The sequence below is a fragment of the Rhopalosiphum padi genome, chromosome 2 (genome assembly GCF_020882245.1).
Source record: "Rhopalosiphum padi isolate XX-2018 chromosome 2, ASM2088224v1, whole genome shotgun sequence".
Classification (NCBI taxonomy): Eukaryota; Metazoa; Arthropoda; class Insecta; order Hemiptera; family Aphididae; genus Rhopalosiphum; species Rhopalosiphum padi.
This window is the reverse complement of record NC_083598.1, coordinates 26,602,156-26,616,920: the sequence shown is the minus strand read 5'-3', so window position 1 is coordinate 26,616,920 and position 14,765 is coordinate 26,602,156. Positions and strand designations below refer to the sequence as shown.

The 14,765-nt window shown below is 30.9% G+C and overlaps 1 protein-coding gene across 1 annotated transcript in view; it reads left to right on the top strand.

Annotated features, from left to right (window-relative positions):
- The window catches only part of LOC132919316 (acetylcholine receptor subunit beta-like 1), a 75,108-nt gene that overhangs the window by 56,474 nt on the left and 3,869 nt on the right, over positions 1 to 14,765 (top strand). Inside the window, exons 6-8 of the mRNA XM_060980822.1 lie at positions 4,981 to 5,151; positions 7,797 to 8,148; positions 13,372 to 13,766. Coding sequence (XP_060836805.1) covers positions 4,981 to 5,151; positions 7,797 to 8,148; positions 13,372 to 13,766 — 918 coding nt within the window. The remainder of the gene's footprint in view (positions 1 to 4,980; positions 5,152 to 7,796; positions 8,149 to 13,371; positions 13,767 to 14,765) is intronic.

The following is a 14,765-nucleotide window of genomic DNA, read 5'->3' as shown; positions in this document are numbered from 1 at the left end:
CTACAATTTAATTTTAAAAAAGTACATTATGAAGTTTTGATTATTTAAAATAACAATTAATTGCAATTAATCTCAATACATCGATTGAAGTATTGAACGCCCAGATCCTGTAAACCTATACTTGACAGTTGCGCAGGGAATTCGTTCGATTTAACTCACTATTATACGCCTCATATAACTCTGACACAGTCAGACAAAGTTAAATTTATTGAATTTAAGGAGAAAGAAAATCAATGTACGAGTTTGAAAGAGTATTGTACTAGATTTAAAATATGTGGAAAACTTAAGCTAGTAACATTATAAAATTAATGATACAATATACAATCACGAACAAATGGGTTAATAAGGAGTAAAACTGTGGGAAAAGTTAAAAATTCTGGAATTCAAACAGATTGATCTGAACAATTCTGTCCATTTCTGGTATAATTTAACAAATAAAAACTATGAAATAAACTTTAAAATGAATATAAATATTTTCAAAACTTCAAATAGTTGTTTAAATAAAAAATAAAATACATGATATAATTTTTAAAAAAGTCAATAATTAGACAGATGATATTATTTAGGAAACTGCAAAGAAATGTAAACAATTTTAATTCTTATTGCTAGATTTTAAGTTATAAGGAAAATATGTAAAACGAATATATCGGTGTAACGGATCATTTTCTAAACGTATCTCTACTACGTTACTAGTGTTGGAAAATGAGTCGTATACTGGGGAAAAGTAAAAGACCGCTTAACAACTAATACAATAAGTGTCTGGGATGTAGTCAACTGGATAGTTTTAGCTTGCAATAGCTTAAAATCAGAACGCGTGAAAAATCGATTCCATAAAGCTGGTATTTTTTTCGATTTAAAGATAAATATTGTCCTCTAGATGATGCTTTGAATGAATTAAATAAAGAATACCTCATAGCAAACAATAATTCAGAAGATTATTTTTAACATTGATGACAACTTTAAGACATACAAACCTGCGATGAAACCAGAATAAAAAATTTTAATATGGCAATCTCATGTTCGGAAGAACTCATTTTCCAAATTCTGAATTTTTGGATTAATAATAAAACCTTAAGTATGTGGTGAACATGCCACTTTAAGTGATTAACTCTACACAATATGATGTAGTGTGAACCAGATTTACCACTATTAACACCAAACAGGATATCATAATTTTATCCATTTCTCAATTTCTGGCAAAGGGTACCGTTTTATTTTGAAACGACGAGACTATAGGGTGACTGTTAAATCATTAATATTTTGTTAGTCATCATCGTTTATTTTAATTGAAATATAATTTACAATTTATAAGTCCTCCCAGTGACATCAGAAAGTAAGCTCACAATACTAGTCTGCCATTCCAGAATCGCATGTTAACCTTTATTATTCTAGTCCTGATGTAGAACTATAGACTACCTGATTTTTCCTTTAATTCATTTTTAGTTATTCAATAGAAAATAACAGACAATTTTCCGAAAGCGAGAATCCGGGGATCGATTTTCCCTTGTAATTTACATATCCTAACAATCTGTCCACCGCTAATTGATAAAGGCCAAAGGGAACGTCAACTCAAGTCTCAGTCGGCGGTGGTTCTGCGGGGCTCTTTATGATCGGTAAGGTCATATGAATCCCTGGCCTAATCTTACCACTATAATAACCCAATATACACTTATTATTGTTTATTTGTCGTTTTACAAACAACAAAATAGGTGACAGCGGTGGTGTCGATCGACCATGTCGTAAATCGTAATAACGTGTGCTAGCAAACGAGAAACAATAACGTAGCTGCGTTGTAAAAGAAATGCCACTGTTGGTCGTGCTGAATAGTGGTGGTAGTGTGAGGAAATTAATGTGGTGCGAGCGATTGGCGGGCGAGGGGTGGCGGTCAGAAACACGTCGCAATCAAAAGGGCGGCGGAAGAGTGTCATTAATAATACGCGCACGCAGCTGTCGGAAAGCGTCGGCAATTTTTCGGCGAATTTCTCTGAAACGTCTGTGGGTTTTTCACAATTTAATAATAACTACGAAACAGCAGCCGCCGCTGGAGGAGTTAAACGGCTGCCGAGATAAATGCCGCCCGGAGACAAATGCCCGCGCGGGGCCGCTGACGCTGCAGCGTGGGCGGGTGGGCGGACGGCCGGATGGACGGGAGCGGCGCGCGCGCGCATCGTCCCACGCCTTTCGACCATCGCGCTGTATACGCTCTACAGTCCGAGCGCGCGCCGCCTCACCGTGGATTCTACTATACCAGAGGTGGTGTTATATATAAAAACGATTTTTCAGCCTTTCAACTACCGTCCATCCGTCCCGTCAGTGTCTGTTTGACCTTTGATCAATAACACACTATACCTACCTCTCTTACACACCATGCACACACGTATGTATGGTGTGTGTGTGTGTGTGTGTGTGTGTGTGTGACGTATGTGTACACTTTATAGTGTATACACACTTTATACTTACACACACTAGCACACTTGTTCACACGCCACCGGTATGTATTCGGTCAGTTGCAGGTGCGGTCATAATAATAATGGACGATAAAGACTAGTGAGAGAGAAAGATATAGATAGAGAGAGAGACTGAAGGAGAGAGAAACAAATACACTGCACGTCATTGTTCGCATCATTCCATCTAGGCGATTTCCACCACCCACACGATATAAGACGTTTTTTGAATCACAAGTATCGTGTCTGTATATGAAAATAAAACTAATACTAAGAAGCGACCACACACACAAACAGAACACTAAAAAAGTGTGTAATAATTCACTATAATTGTTTGACTGTAGATACTTCAAAACAATATAATATCGTTGGTAATATTTTTCCCCCATCGTCCGATAGTATAAGGTTCTTAACCTTGATTCTCATTTATTTATATATTTTTACTAATGCAAACGGCGGACTGCACAAAAAAAAAATAAGACATTATAGGCTTACAAAGAATGAAGATAAACGTGTGCAGCTTAAGTTAAAATAATCATAAGTTATGATGAGCGGAAATGAAATAGGCGAGAGGTTAATAACAAAAATAAATAAATATAGCTGTCGCGCATTCGCACTCGCCTTTTTCGTCACCATTTTCCGTTTGTCATAAGTTTGATTAATTCCATTGTGGATTAAAAAGCACACCAATATAAACTGAAATTATATGTATCTATACGTTATTTGTACAGATTTCATGAAGTCTTTGATACATTTTAGGTAAAAACAAATAGCAAACACGTATTATTTTGATATTTAATGTGTATTGCTGTGAATTATTTAATATTTTAATTTAATTGTTAGTTGTTGATAGTTAATATTTTTATATTTTTATTTATAAGCACGTGTTAAGCAAAGGTTGAAAAAAAATAAAAATAACAACTATTATATAAATTTATGTTTTATTACAACATCATAGTAGGCAATATTATTTTTCAAACATAAATTACGAAAATTTGACATATGTCTCATAAAACTACGTGAAAATCAATGTATTGACACAAGACGACAATCATAATACACGACTAACCCTTTCTTAACGTAACCCTTTTTTATTAATCTTGACGTTAGATTTCTAAAAATAATGGTATTAAGAAATAGAAATGACCGTATCGGCCATTTTCTTGAAAATGTTTAACAAATAGCAATATTAGTTTAAAATAAACCCACTTTAACTTTAAATAAAAACATAATTTCAACTAATAAAAATGTAAAATATTTATTTATTAAAATATTAGGCTCCAGAATACATTTAAATTTCTCTTTTTTTTAAATTATTTCTATAATATTTTAAGAACTACCAGGAAAATAAAAAAGTATCAGTCAATATAGAAAATAACTATTGTTTATTTCAATAAAAATGCAAACAATTACCAATTGTATTATTGTATTACCAATATACTCCAGATTTGTTCAAAATTTAATACACGAATAATAATTATACTAATAATTTAATAATTTAGGACTTAAATAATTAAGTACTAATTAAATTAATAGAAAAACCTTGATTTAAAATTACTTTAGTTAATCTTATATTTTGATATATAATTAAATTATATAAACAATAACTAAATAAAAATTAATAGACAGAAACATTGTATTGTCAAAATCCGTAAGAACAAATCAAACTGCATACATTGTGTACTATACAATTTAAAGCATTTATTCGATATTCTGAGATGTTATAAGTTTAAGGTATGGTTCTATGCTTTTATAAGGATTTTAGAATATAGGTGTATAATATTATGTAATTGTGTAAAACATCTTTACTCGGTCATTAGACATAATTCATAAGTCTAATATAGCGCTTATATTTGCACAAGGCATCGTTATAGCATTATATGAATAAAATCAATGTAATTACAACTATAAATATATATTATATTATTTATGACATGGTATATTATGTTTACGAAAATATTAAATCCGAATAATATCTGAATAAATATTAATATTTATCGTGTAAAATATTACTTTAGTATTCGATGAAGCTACAGAATAACAAGATGTAGTCGTATATTATACTCCTATAGTCCTATACTGGCTGTATTAATACGATATTACTGTGTTTAAAAAAAAAATAAAAAACTTTCTATACAACCTAATACCATTTATTTCAATTGAATTAATAAATGTAAAACATGTACGAATACTTTTTTGCTTTAAAACCTAAGAAGAGATTCAATATCACAAACATATACAAATATTTGCATTAAAATGTTTAATAATAAGTTTGTGAACGAATATAATAGAATAAAATATATTACTACAAACATGTAATACACACCTAATTTAAGATTAAGCCTTAGCAATTTTTATTTTGTTCACATTAGTGAAATTATCATTATTATACGAATGTTATATTATGTAAAAAAATAATTTATAAATTAAATGCGTATTATATTTTTTATATGTCCTTATAATGCCTGCATGTATTAAAAATATTTTTTATTTATCTTAAATTAAATACCTTATTATGTTTTCTTATGATTCACAGAGCTCCTGCACCATAGACGTTACATATTTTCCTTTTGATCAGCAAACTTGCATAATGAAATTCGGCTCTTGGACATTTAATGGCGATCAAGTATCGTTAGCGTTATACAATGACAAACAGTTCGTCGACCTGTCTGACTACTGGAAATCCGGAACTTGGGATATTATAGAGGTATGAACAGATGTATTAGTTGTATCACTTGTATCAATTAAAATTATTATGAATGCAAATCTAGAGAAAATAGTTTTAGAAAACTGTGTAAGGTCATTTTTTTAGTGTAATACAGTTACCTATTATTTAGAAAACTATAAGCGTTATTGAAAATATTTTTTATACATAATTTTAATTCAATACAATATTACATTTTTGAAAAAAAAAAATTTTTACTATTTGTTGTAAGGTTTTTACGTCTTTGATTAACATTAGATATTTATAATATAAAAAAAATGTTCTATTTCATGTTTAAATTTTAAATTTTAAAAAATTCTGTATATTTCAATTGATAAATACAAATTTAATTTAAAATAATTAGTATTACTCGAAATAAACAATATTAAATATAACTCATAACTTTTAGGTATTTAAAGTTTAAATGAGTGAAGTGGCTTAGATGCACCTAGTAAAAAGTTAAATCACGACTTTGATCATTAAAACTTTAAACACTTATAACTAATTAACTATTTACTCATTTCAAATTCAATTTTCATACATCAAAATACTCAGAAAAAAACATTGTTTTAGAATAGATATAAAATTAATAATGTATATTGTCATTCGAAAAAGTAAAAAATATGGAAGATATAACGATACGAAATATAAAATTATATTTTTCAATCAAAATGCAGTCTTGTAATGACTTCAAATTATGTACATACATAACTATATATATATTATATATCTTTAATATTAATATAACCTTCATAATATTTATAACACTGATATAACTATAAATTATTTAAAATAAATAAATGAATATTTAATCAAAATAATTATTTATACTTCTTTTTAGTATTTTATTATATAGTATAATATTGATTATAGAGCTATGAAAGTATGCACTTTAAAAATGTATGTATACTAATTAGTTACCATGCAAAATAAATTATTTTTATTTTTATTCTTAAGATATAATTGCGTTATACTATTAATATTATTGAAATAAAATATAATTAAATTTAACAGAAACACGTGTACAAATGATGTGAATTTATGATGTGCCTAATATTACTACGATTTTCGTATAAGATCTAAGAATTCTCTTGGTATTTTTATTTGATCTCCATGGGATAATATTAATTCAATTTACAATAAAACTACACCAGTAAACTACTATATTTTATTTTATTGTAGATAGTAAAATATGACTTCTTAAGAACATCATGTGATTTATGAAGGAATAATCGAAAATATCAAATATCAAATCCTTACATATAGGACATAGATAGGTACTAAAAACTGTTTTTATGAATTATCCTAGACATTATTCTCTTTTAAGTTGATAAATATTTGATGTGCGTAGAAAAAAATCTATCGAAATTCAATATACAAATCATTATTATTTATTAACATTAGCTGGGTACCAATCTAAATTTAATTTATATATTAACATAGCTGTATGAATCAAAGTAAACCTACTATTTTGCTTATTATAACTGTATAAAAATATAATAAATTAATATTTTAGTTAAAATAAAATATATTTCTTCAAATGTATAATTTTTACTATACAGTACAATTAATTAAGTATAAATAATATAAATAAAAATGTAGAGAAAAATAAATTCTAATTTAAAAAATATTAATAAGATTGATATTAAATTGAAATTTCAGTTTTATTACTTTACGTTTTAATATAAATAATGTATACTCCAGTTTTACCGTAATTACGAACGACTTATAAATTATCACTTTATTTCAATCGATATTGAAACCAATAATGATGATCAAGAATATAATATTTATTATATTTGTTAACTAAAAATATAAAAGTAATATCAAGTAAATACTTTTACTATTTATTCGTAATAACTCAAAAAACTTTTTTTTTTAATAAATGACATTATAAATAACCTAATACATAAAAGATTACTCCCTGGTGCATTAATTAAATTTTTTGTAACTTCAGAAAAATAATGAAGAGAATTAAACTTCTGAATATTATTTAAATTAATAAAAAACAAACCTTCCGAGAATTATTTCACTTCGGAAAATATTGTATACTTGAACATTTCATTTTCAGAGTTTTCGAATATTACTATATATTTTAATCATTAAATAAAATATATTACATGATTCCCCTTAAAAATAGTTTTTGAAAAAATATCGATGACTGCACGAAAAAAAGTATATCAGGTTTCTAACGCAAGAACATTGAGCACGCCAATCATATTTATATGTATACTAAATGATTATTTTAACAAACAGTAAACATTAATTATTCAAAAGAGTATCAATTTTCTAAAGAATATTTGTTTTTATATAAATTTAATAAAATTAACTACTCGTTGAAATTCGATTTTTATGTAGCAAGACTCACAGAAAAATATTCTGCTTAGGAATATGAAATTAAAATATACGAGTATTCTGACATGTGAAAAATTACAAGACTTATAACCTTATAACGACAAAAAATATAGTAATAAAAGTACTTTTTAAGACATTTATAGTTTTCATGATAATGAGTGTTTACTGTTAAAATCATGAGTCATGACACTGTTTAAAGATAAAGGTACCCATGTGATACAGGATGTACCGATGCATATTACACGTTTGCAAAAGTAAATTTGTAATCTATTTTATCCTATCGCTGTTCAAAGGTACCTGCGTATCTGAACGTATACCAGGAGTCACCTACCCAGACGGACATTACGTTCTACATAGTGATTCGAAGGAAAACTCTGTTCTACACGGTGAACTTGATACTGCCCACGGTCCTCATATCTTTCCTGTGCGTGCTAGTGTTCTACTTGCCAGCCGAAGCCGGTGAAAAGGTCACGCTGGGCATCAGCATCTTACTGTCACTAGTCGTCTTCCTACTGCTCGTCTCCAAAATACTGCCACCCACTTCTTTAGTACTGCCGCTCATCGCCAAATACTTGCTATTCACGTTCATCATGAACACAGTCAGTATATTGGTCACTGTTATCATAATCAACTGGAATTTCCGAGGTCAGTATTCAAATTTACTTATACTTTTGTTGTGACACTTCAAACACCATCATCAGTGCCACGTTAAAAGTAAAGTGCAACTGCCATAGACGAAAAATAATTTTAAAACCCGTTTTCTCTTATAGTATTTAACAACCATTTTTTTTGGTATATTAAAGTCTATGACGTTAGAGTATCGTTGACACGGCGTTGTGCCGTTAAAACAATGCAATATAAATTATACCTGCAGTCTGCAGTACACCTAGCTAGTCGAGTCTCGATTATAATCAAAAACCTCGATACATATTCGTTGTTTGTTGATATTTAATTTTAAAAAAACCTAGTCGAATTAATTTGTATGTACCTCGAAATTCGAGTTATCGACACTCGACAGCATGATATATACCTTACCTAGTATAATGATACTGTAAAACATCGAAAAAAAAATTAAGCGTCGACATTAAAACTTTAACGTGGCACTGAATTCCGTAGTACACCACTTACATTTAAATAATAATAATACGTACCCGGTGCGGTAGATTTGAAGCTTATTAATATTACAGTGAAACCACTCTATAGCGGTCGCCATAGGGGAATTAAAATATGTTCGCTATTAAGGGGTGTCCGTAAACTGAGGTTTCGCTGTAACGTAATATAGCTTAAATATTGTATGTGTGCGCACGCGCGCGTGTGTGTTGTTGTTGTTATTGTTGTTGTTGTTGTTGTATAGCGTTCTTGCCGGCGCCGCCAGTAGATGTATATTATAATAGTATATAATATTTTGTTGTGTATGTATTATAGTAACAAATTGTGTAGCCCGGGCCGCCGCCGGCCGCGTCGCGCGTACCAAAACGCCTAAATCGCGCAGCAGACGCGACGGCGAGAAGACGGCGGCGCGGGGACGAAAACCCATTAAACCAATGTGAATGGAAGCTGCGCACGTGTGCCTCTGTGTGTGTGTATATATCATTTTAAAACAGTACGCCGTGTACAGTAATGTTATCTGAACAGTGCCAAAACTATACCCTTTTCCAAAAACAATAGCCATAAAGCCATAATATAACCGACCGTATGACACACAAAACGTTATAATTTGCCAGTATCATTATATATATATATATATATATATATATGTATAGATAAATAATAATAATATAATAATAATAAAAAAGACCATATTACGCTTTGTGAGCCTTAACCGAGGACTCGGGACCGGCGATCAAAGGGCTTTGCCACAAAAGTATATATGTATAATGTGTGTGTGTGTGTGTATACGTCAGGCCAATAATTCCGGGCATTTGGGGATGCCGCCGCCGCCGCCGCTTTTCCGCCACCGAAACGTGCGAGCTCAAGCGAGTGTGTGTGTTTGTGTGTGTGTGTGTGTGCGTGTGGCAGATGCTGTGTGGATGCGCTTACCAACGCCCTTACCGTAACCGCCGCCTTCCACACAACCCACTCGGCGATACCACGCCGCGCCGCGACGACATATACCTAGCACTGCCCCCCCTACCTCCCTCTACCCCCACGAACGACCTAGGACTAGCGAAGTTCCGCGCCGCACCAGACGCGCTTGTTTTTACCGTTTCTTCAGTTGGTCGTTTTCGCGGAAATTCCGCGGATGTCACGGGATTGCCGCCGCGTCTCGTCGTCGTACAATAAATAAGACGCTCTCGATTTCCGCCGTTATATGCCTACGACGTACAAACGGGTGCAATAATAACAATAACTTGGGAGAAGGGCGACGTACGCGTTCACGGCGGCAGCGGCGGCTCAGCCCCCGCCCATCACCCGTCAGTTTTAAATCATGAATTATGGTTTTTTTTTCCTTCGCCGCTCACTCCGCCCAGACCGACATCATCCGCACTGCACGCGTGCTCGGCCGAAATGAAATTCATACCGCGAACGAGCAATCAATAATTGGTCAACGGTTCGTGTAATACACGTCAAACATTCGATATTATATGTATACAATATGATATATATTAAATGTATATATACACACACATAAGCACTTGTACACACAGATATAACGGGGCGTTTTTGTGAAAGTAATAGCTAGGCAATAATAACAAAAGGAATACAAAACGCGGGTACTTTTTTTTTTTTTTAATAAATATTGTATTTTATTTGACAGCTTTTAAAGATTTATAACGGACATTTACAATGATTGTTGTTATTTCTGTGCTTATTGCGAATATGTCAAATAGGTACAATATGTCGATACAGTTTTTCGAAAAATGAACATAATTTGCTTCTTTCGCGATACATACCTAATTCTATAAACTAAAATTCCAATTTACTGGTATATATATTTTATAATAAATTATCCGTACATGATGGCTTTTAAAAAAAAATGTTGATTATGCTGTGCAATAACGTTTTAACCTATTCATGATATATTATTTGTATACATGACAAATTTATATGAAAAATGAATATAGTTTTGCCTTTTTGTTGCTACTATTATTATATTATTCGAGTAACTCAAATTGAGTTTAGCTAAATGTTATGAAATATGATTTTATTTTAAAAAACCTTTATTTTGAAGTTACAGATAAAATGATAGTATTGTTTGTCTCATATAATAAACTTTTATTGTAAGTAATAATAAGCATAGTCGTAGTAACCCGTATTCACCCACTGTTTTCGACAACATAAAAGTTCTAAAACCTAGAAGACAAACGTATTTTTCGATAAATAACCCTTTTCCTCTCTAATACAATTAAAATATAATATCTCATATTTTGTTATGCATTGAACCTCTATAAACAAAAGATTGGAATAATATTATTTATCCAATTTAAGTTTTTTCTTCCAAATGATAAAAAAAATATATAAATTAAATTATTATACACAACTCAAACTATTAAAACTTTGATTGAATTATCGCTAGTTAATAAGCGTTTGTTAAATAATATAATTATATTTGATTTTATGAAGTATAAAATAATGAATTAAATAATAATATAGGTAATCAAAAGTTTAAAAAGGACTTTTTTAATAAATATATAAATAGCATACCTTACATAAATTGTTTAAATTTGTAAGTCTATAAAGGGAAAGTATTTAAAAATATTTTGATTTATTTTTAGTTATTATTCTTTGATGTATTTTAAGTTTTAATAAGACAATAATTAAAAGTTACTGCAGAGAAAAGGGATCAGTGGCCATACGACAATGGTGTACCCAAAAAGTCTAACCATAACGCCGTGTGATTGTTAAAGAAAGCGTATAATACTATTAATATTATTAATAAATTGTTTTATAACAAATTATTTTACCATACGATAAATTTGTATTAAATAAATATATTTTCAACATTATTTAAACTAGTATGTAATTCTTATTGTTCCTATTTTGTCTATTTAACAAAGCTTTTATAAATTCACCAGAGTTCCCGTTGTTTTGCGTAATAATTTTTTTTCGAATTACCATGCCACGAGCTTCACAGCACTTTTAACGTCGTATTCCTGAAATATTAATAAACGAATCTATTTTTACAACATATTACACTTTTGTATTTACGCTGGCTGACATACAGTACTCAGGTATAACTCTAAGAGAAATAATCTCCCCAGGAGAATAATATAATACATGTTATTAAAATTCAGTAATTCAAATTCCATTAACACATAAAAATAATACGCGCAAATACTAATCCTATTTCTTTTGAAGTCTATCGTCGAATGTTAAAAATAAATACAAAACATGGTATGCGTAAGAAAATGGATTTTACAAATTGAAAAATAACTGAAAACGATTGAACTTTTAGTTTCCATAGAAACAAGGAATAAAATAACAACGTACATGTATTTGAATATTTAATCTAAAATATCATTAAATAAAAAACCATTTTAAGTATCGAAATCTCAAAAACAAGACCAATTTATAAATTAAATGCTTCTAGTATATTCGAAGTACGATAAAATAAATATAAAAATAATTAATTACTTTTTATTATTTAACAAATATTTAGATAGGTACCTAGCTAGTACCTACTACTTAAATAGTTTCTTAAAATATAGTATATCCTTTGTTTAATAAATTTTATTTGTATGAAGAATAATAGACATTATTTGAAACAAACATTTTTAAAAAATAAGTTAGGTATTACCAAAAAAAGTGAGACCAGAAAGGCAGAAATTATATATTATGCATGTTTTCATTATTAATTATTTGTCACCAATGCAAAAATATTAACTTATTATTCCTATCAAATTAAGAAAATAAATAAATAATTGCTTATTATCACGTATTTTCATAAGTTCATTAACAGCTGTATTCTAATATTGCTAATTAATCTGTTCGTAGTTTCTATAACATATAAATTATAAACTGATTATTGGCTTTTGAATTGTAATTCGTTTTAATCATTAATAATAACTATAAAGTAATTTAAGATACTAGAAAACATGACTGTCTTCCAATCCAGTACAATTTTTTAAAAATAAAATAACATTCTCATAACATTTTATAGAATATTATATGTGTGTGTGTGTGTGTGTGTGTGTGTGTGTGTGTGTGTTTGAGGCGGTGGTACGATTAAGTTATAATCTATTCTGTGGCGCTTAAATAAGTAGCTGCATGTTAATCATTAAGTATTTATTTATTGTATAAATTATTATACCTAACGTGTGATGTAATTATATAATATATTTATGTATATTATATAAAAATACGATGTGCATGGCGAATATTAGCTCATAAGTTATTTAAATCCGTTGCCGTACGTTTAACAAAGACGAATCTATAATTAAGTTACAGCGTGGAAATGTAATACGTTGTTTGAATATATTCCGAAGACGATACCGGTTGAAATCAATATCACCGCGTTACATTCCCATAACTGTATAGCTACGAAAGTGGTGTCATTTCAAACAATTTTCGTGGGACTATAAGTCTATGATAAGTATAAGCAAAACCGGGCCCATGTTCCTCTTATAGATCATAAAATAATGAGTAACTATAATCAATCGATAACGGGCGTATAAGCAAAAAAAAAATTAAATAAATAAAATTGCAAATTCACACACACTTGCGTTCCACGGATGACACCGCTAAAAAGTTATGTTTTCAAGTATATCATATTATATCATAGTAGTTGGGCTTATAATAAAAGTCTGACTCATAATTTTATCCGTCATGAATTACTACGCAACTCAGTTTATACAAATAAATCATATAGACGCGCACGTTAGTTATTAATTTACCCTGTATCCAATTGCGTATCAAATCTGTCCCCAGGGCCTCGTACCCACCGTATGCCGCCTTGGATCAGGACTGTGTTCCTATACTACCTGCCGGCATGCATGTTCATGAAACGGCCGAAGAAAACGCGACTAAGGTGGATGATGGAAATGCCGGGCATGAGTGGCCCGCCGCATCCGCACCACACGTCGCCGTCGGACCTGCCCGCGCCCGCGCCCCCGAGTTCCGCGACGCCGTCCAAACACAAGATGGAGGCAATGGAGCTGGCCGACCTGCATCATCCCAACTGCAAGATCAACAGAAAGGCAAGCGCGGAGCGGAGGGAGAGCGAGAGCTCCGACTCGCTAATCCTATCGCCGGAGGCGTCTAAGGCCACCGAAGCAGTGGAGTTCATCGCCGAACACTTGAGGAACGAGGATCAATACATACAGGTGATTTATTGGCCGTCTTACGATCTAATGCCCCACATTAATGTGCATACAATTATATCGTGTAATATTGTATTAAGCCAATTGGCACTACCTCGCTTGACCGTGTAAATCTAACTGATGGCATCATAATATTATTATACTATACCCGTGTCGGGTCTATACCTCTTCGGAACTCGTATTTTTATATAAATATACCGGTCGATTGTTTTTTAGGCGTTTACGCGTATCCCGCCTGATTCGAAATTCAAATCTGCTTACATCGAAACGATTGGAAAAAAATATAATGTTCCTTTCCGGGACACGTACAATTAAATATATGTTAATATCATGTACCGTAGTCGGCTGTAAATATGTTTCTCTGTTATGATTTTCGAACTAAGTGAAAAAAATATTTCAAAAATACACATACATCTTCAAACTGAGAAAATGACTTTCGTGATAAAAGAATCATGCTATATCCGCGTGATTTATAGCGACCAGCGAGTGTTTGAAAATATTGCAATCACGCGCGCTCCATTTTTATTCCACTCGAAATGCGATGTCTGAAAACCATTGTAAAAGGGTACATAATATACGTCTGCGGGATTCGATAGACGTATGTAGGCTTACCGCTTACAGCGATTTATTTTCCGAAAACATTACCTCGGGTTCGCCAAATATTATCAGCACTAAGGCTGACGCAATTTTCGTTTTTACTGTACACCTAGTGCTTTAAATTTAGACAGGTCGATGTGCGATGGAACTGTTTTTAATTACATACTATTTCATACCATAATACAAAATATTATTAACTCAACTGTGAACCGTTATTTAAATATCCCGCAGCACTTTATTCGTACTGTCTACGCGTATTTATAGCATATACCTAATCAATAATGACAGGACATTTTGATAAAGCTATATCTATTCAAAAATTCTTACACAGACAGTCGTCTCGCTCTCAGTACATTGATGTTTTCTTATTTAATTTAAACACGGTTTCTTAGAATAGCTTATTTA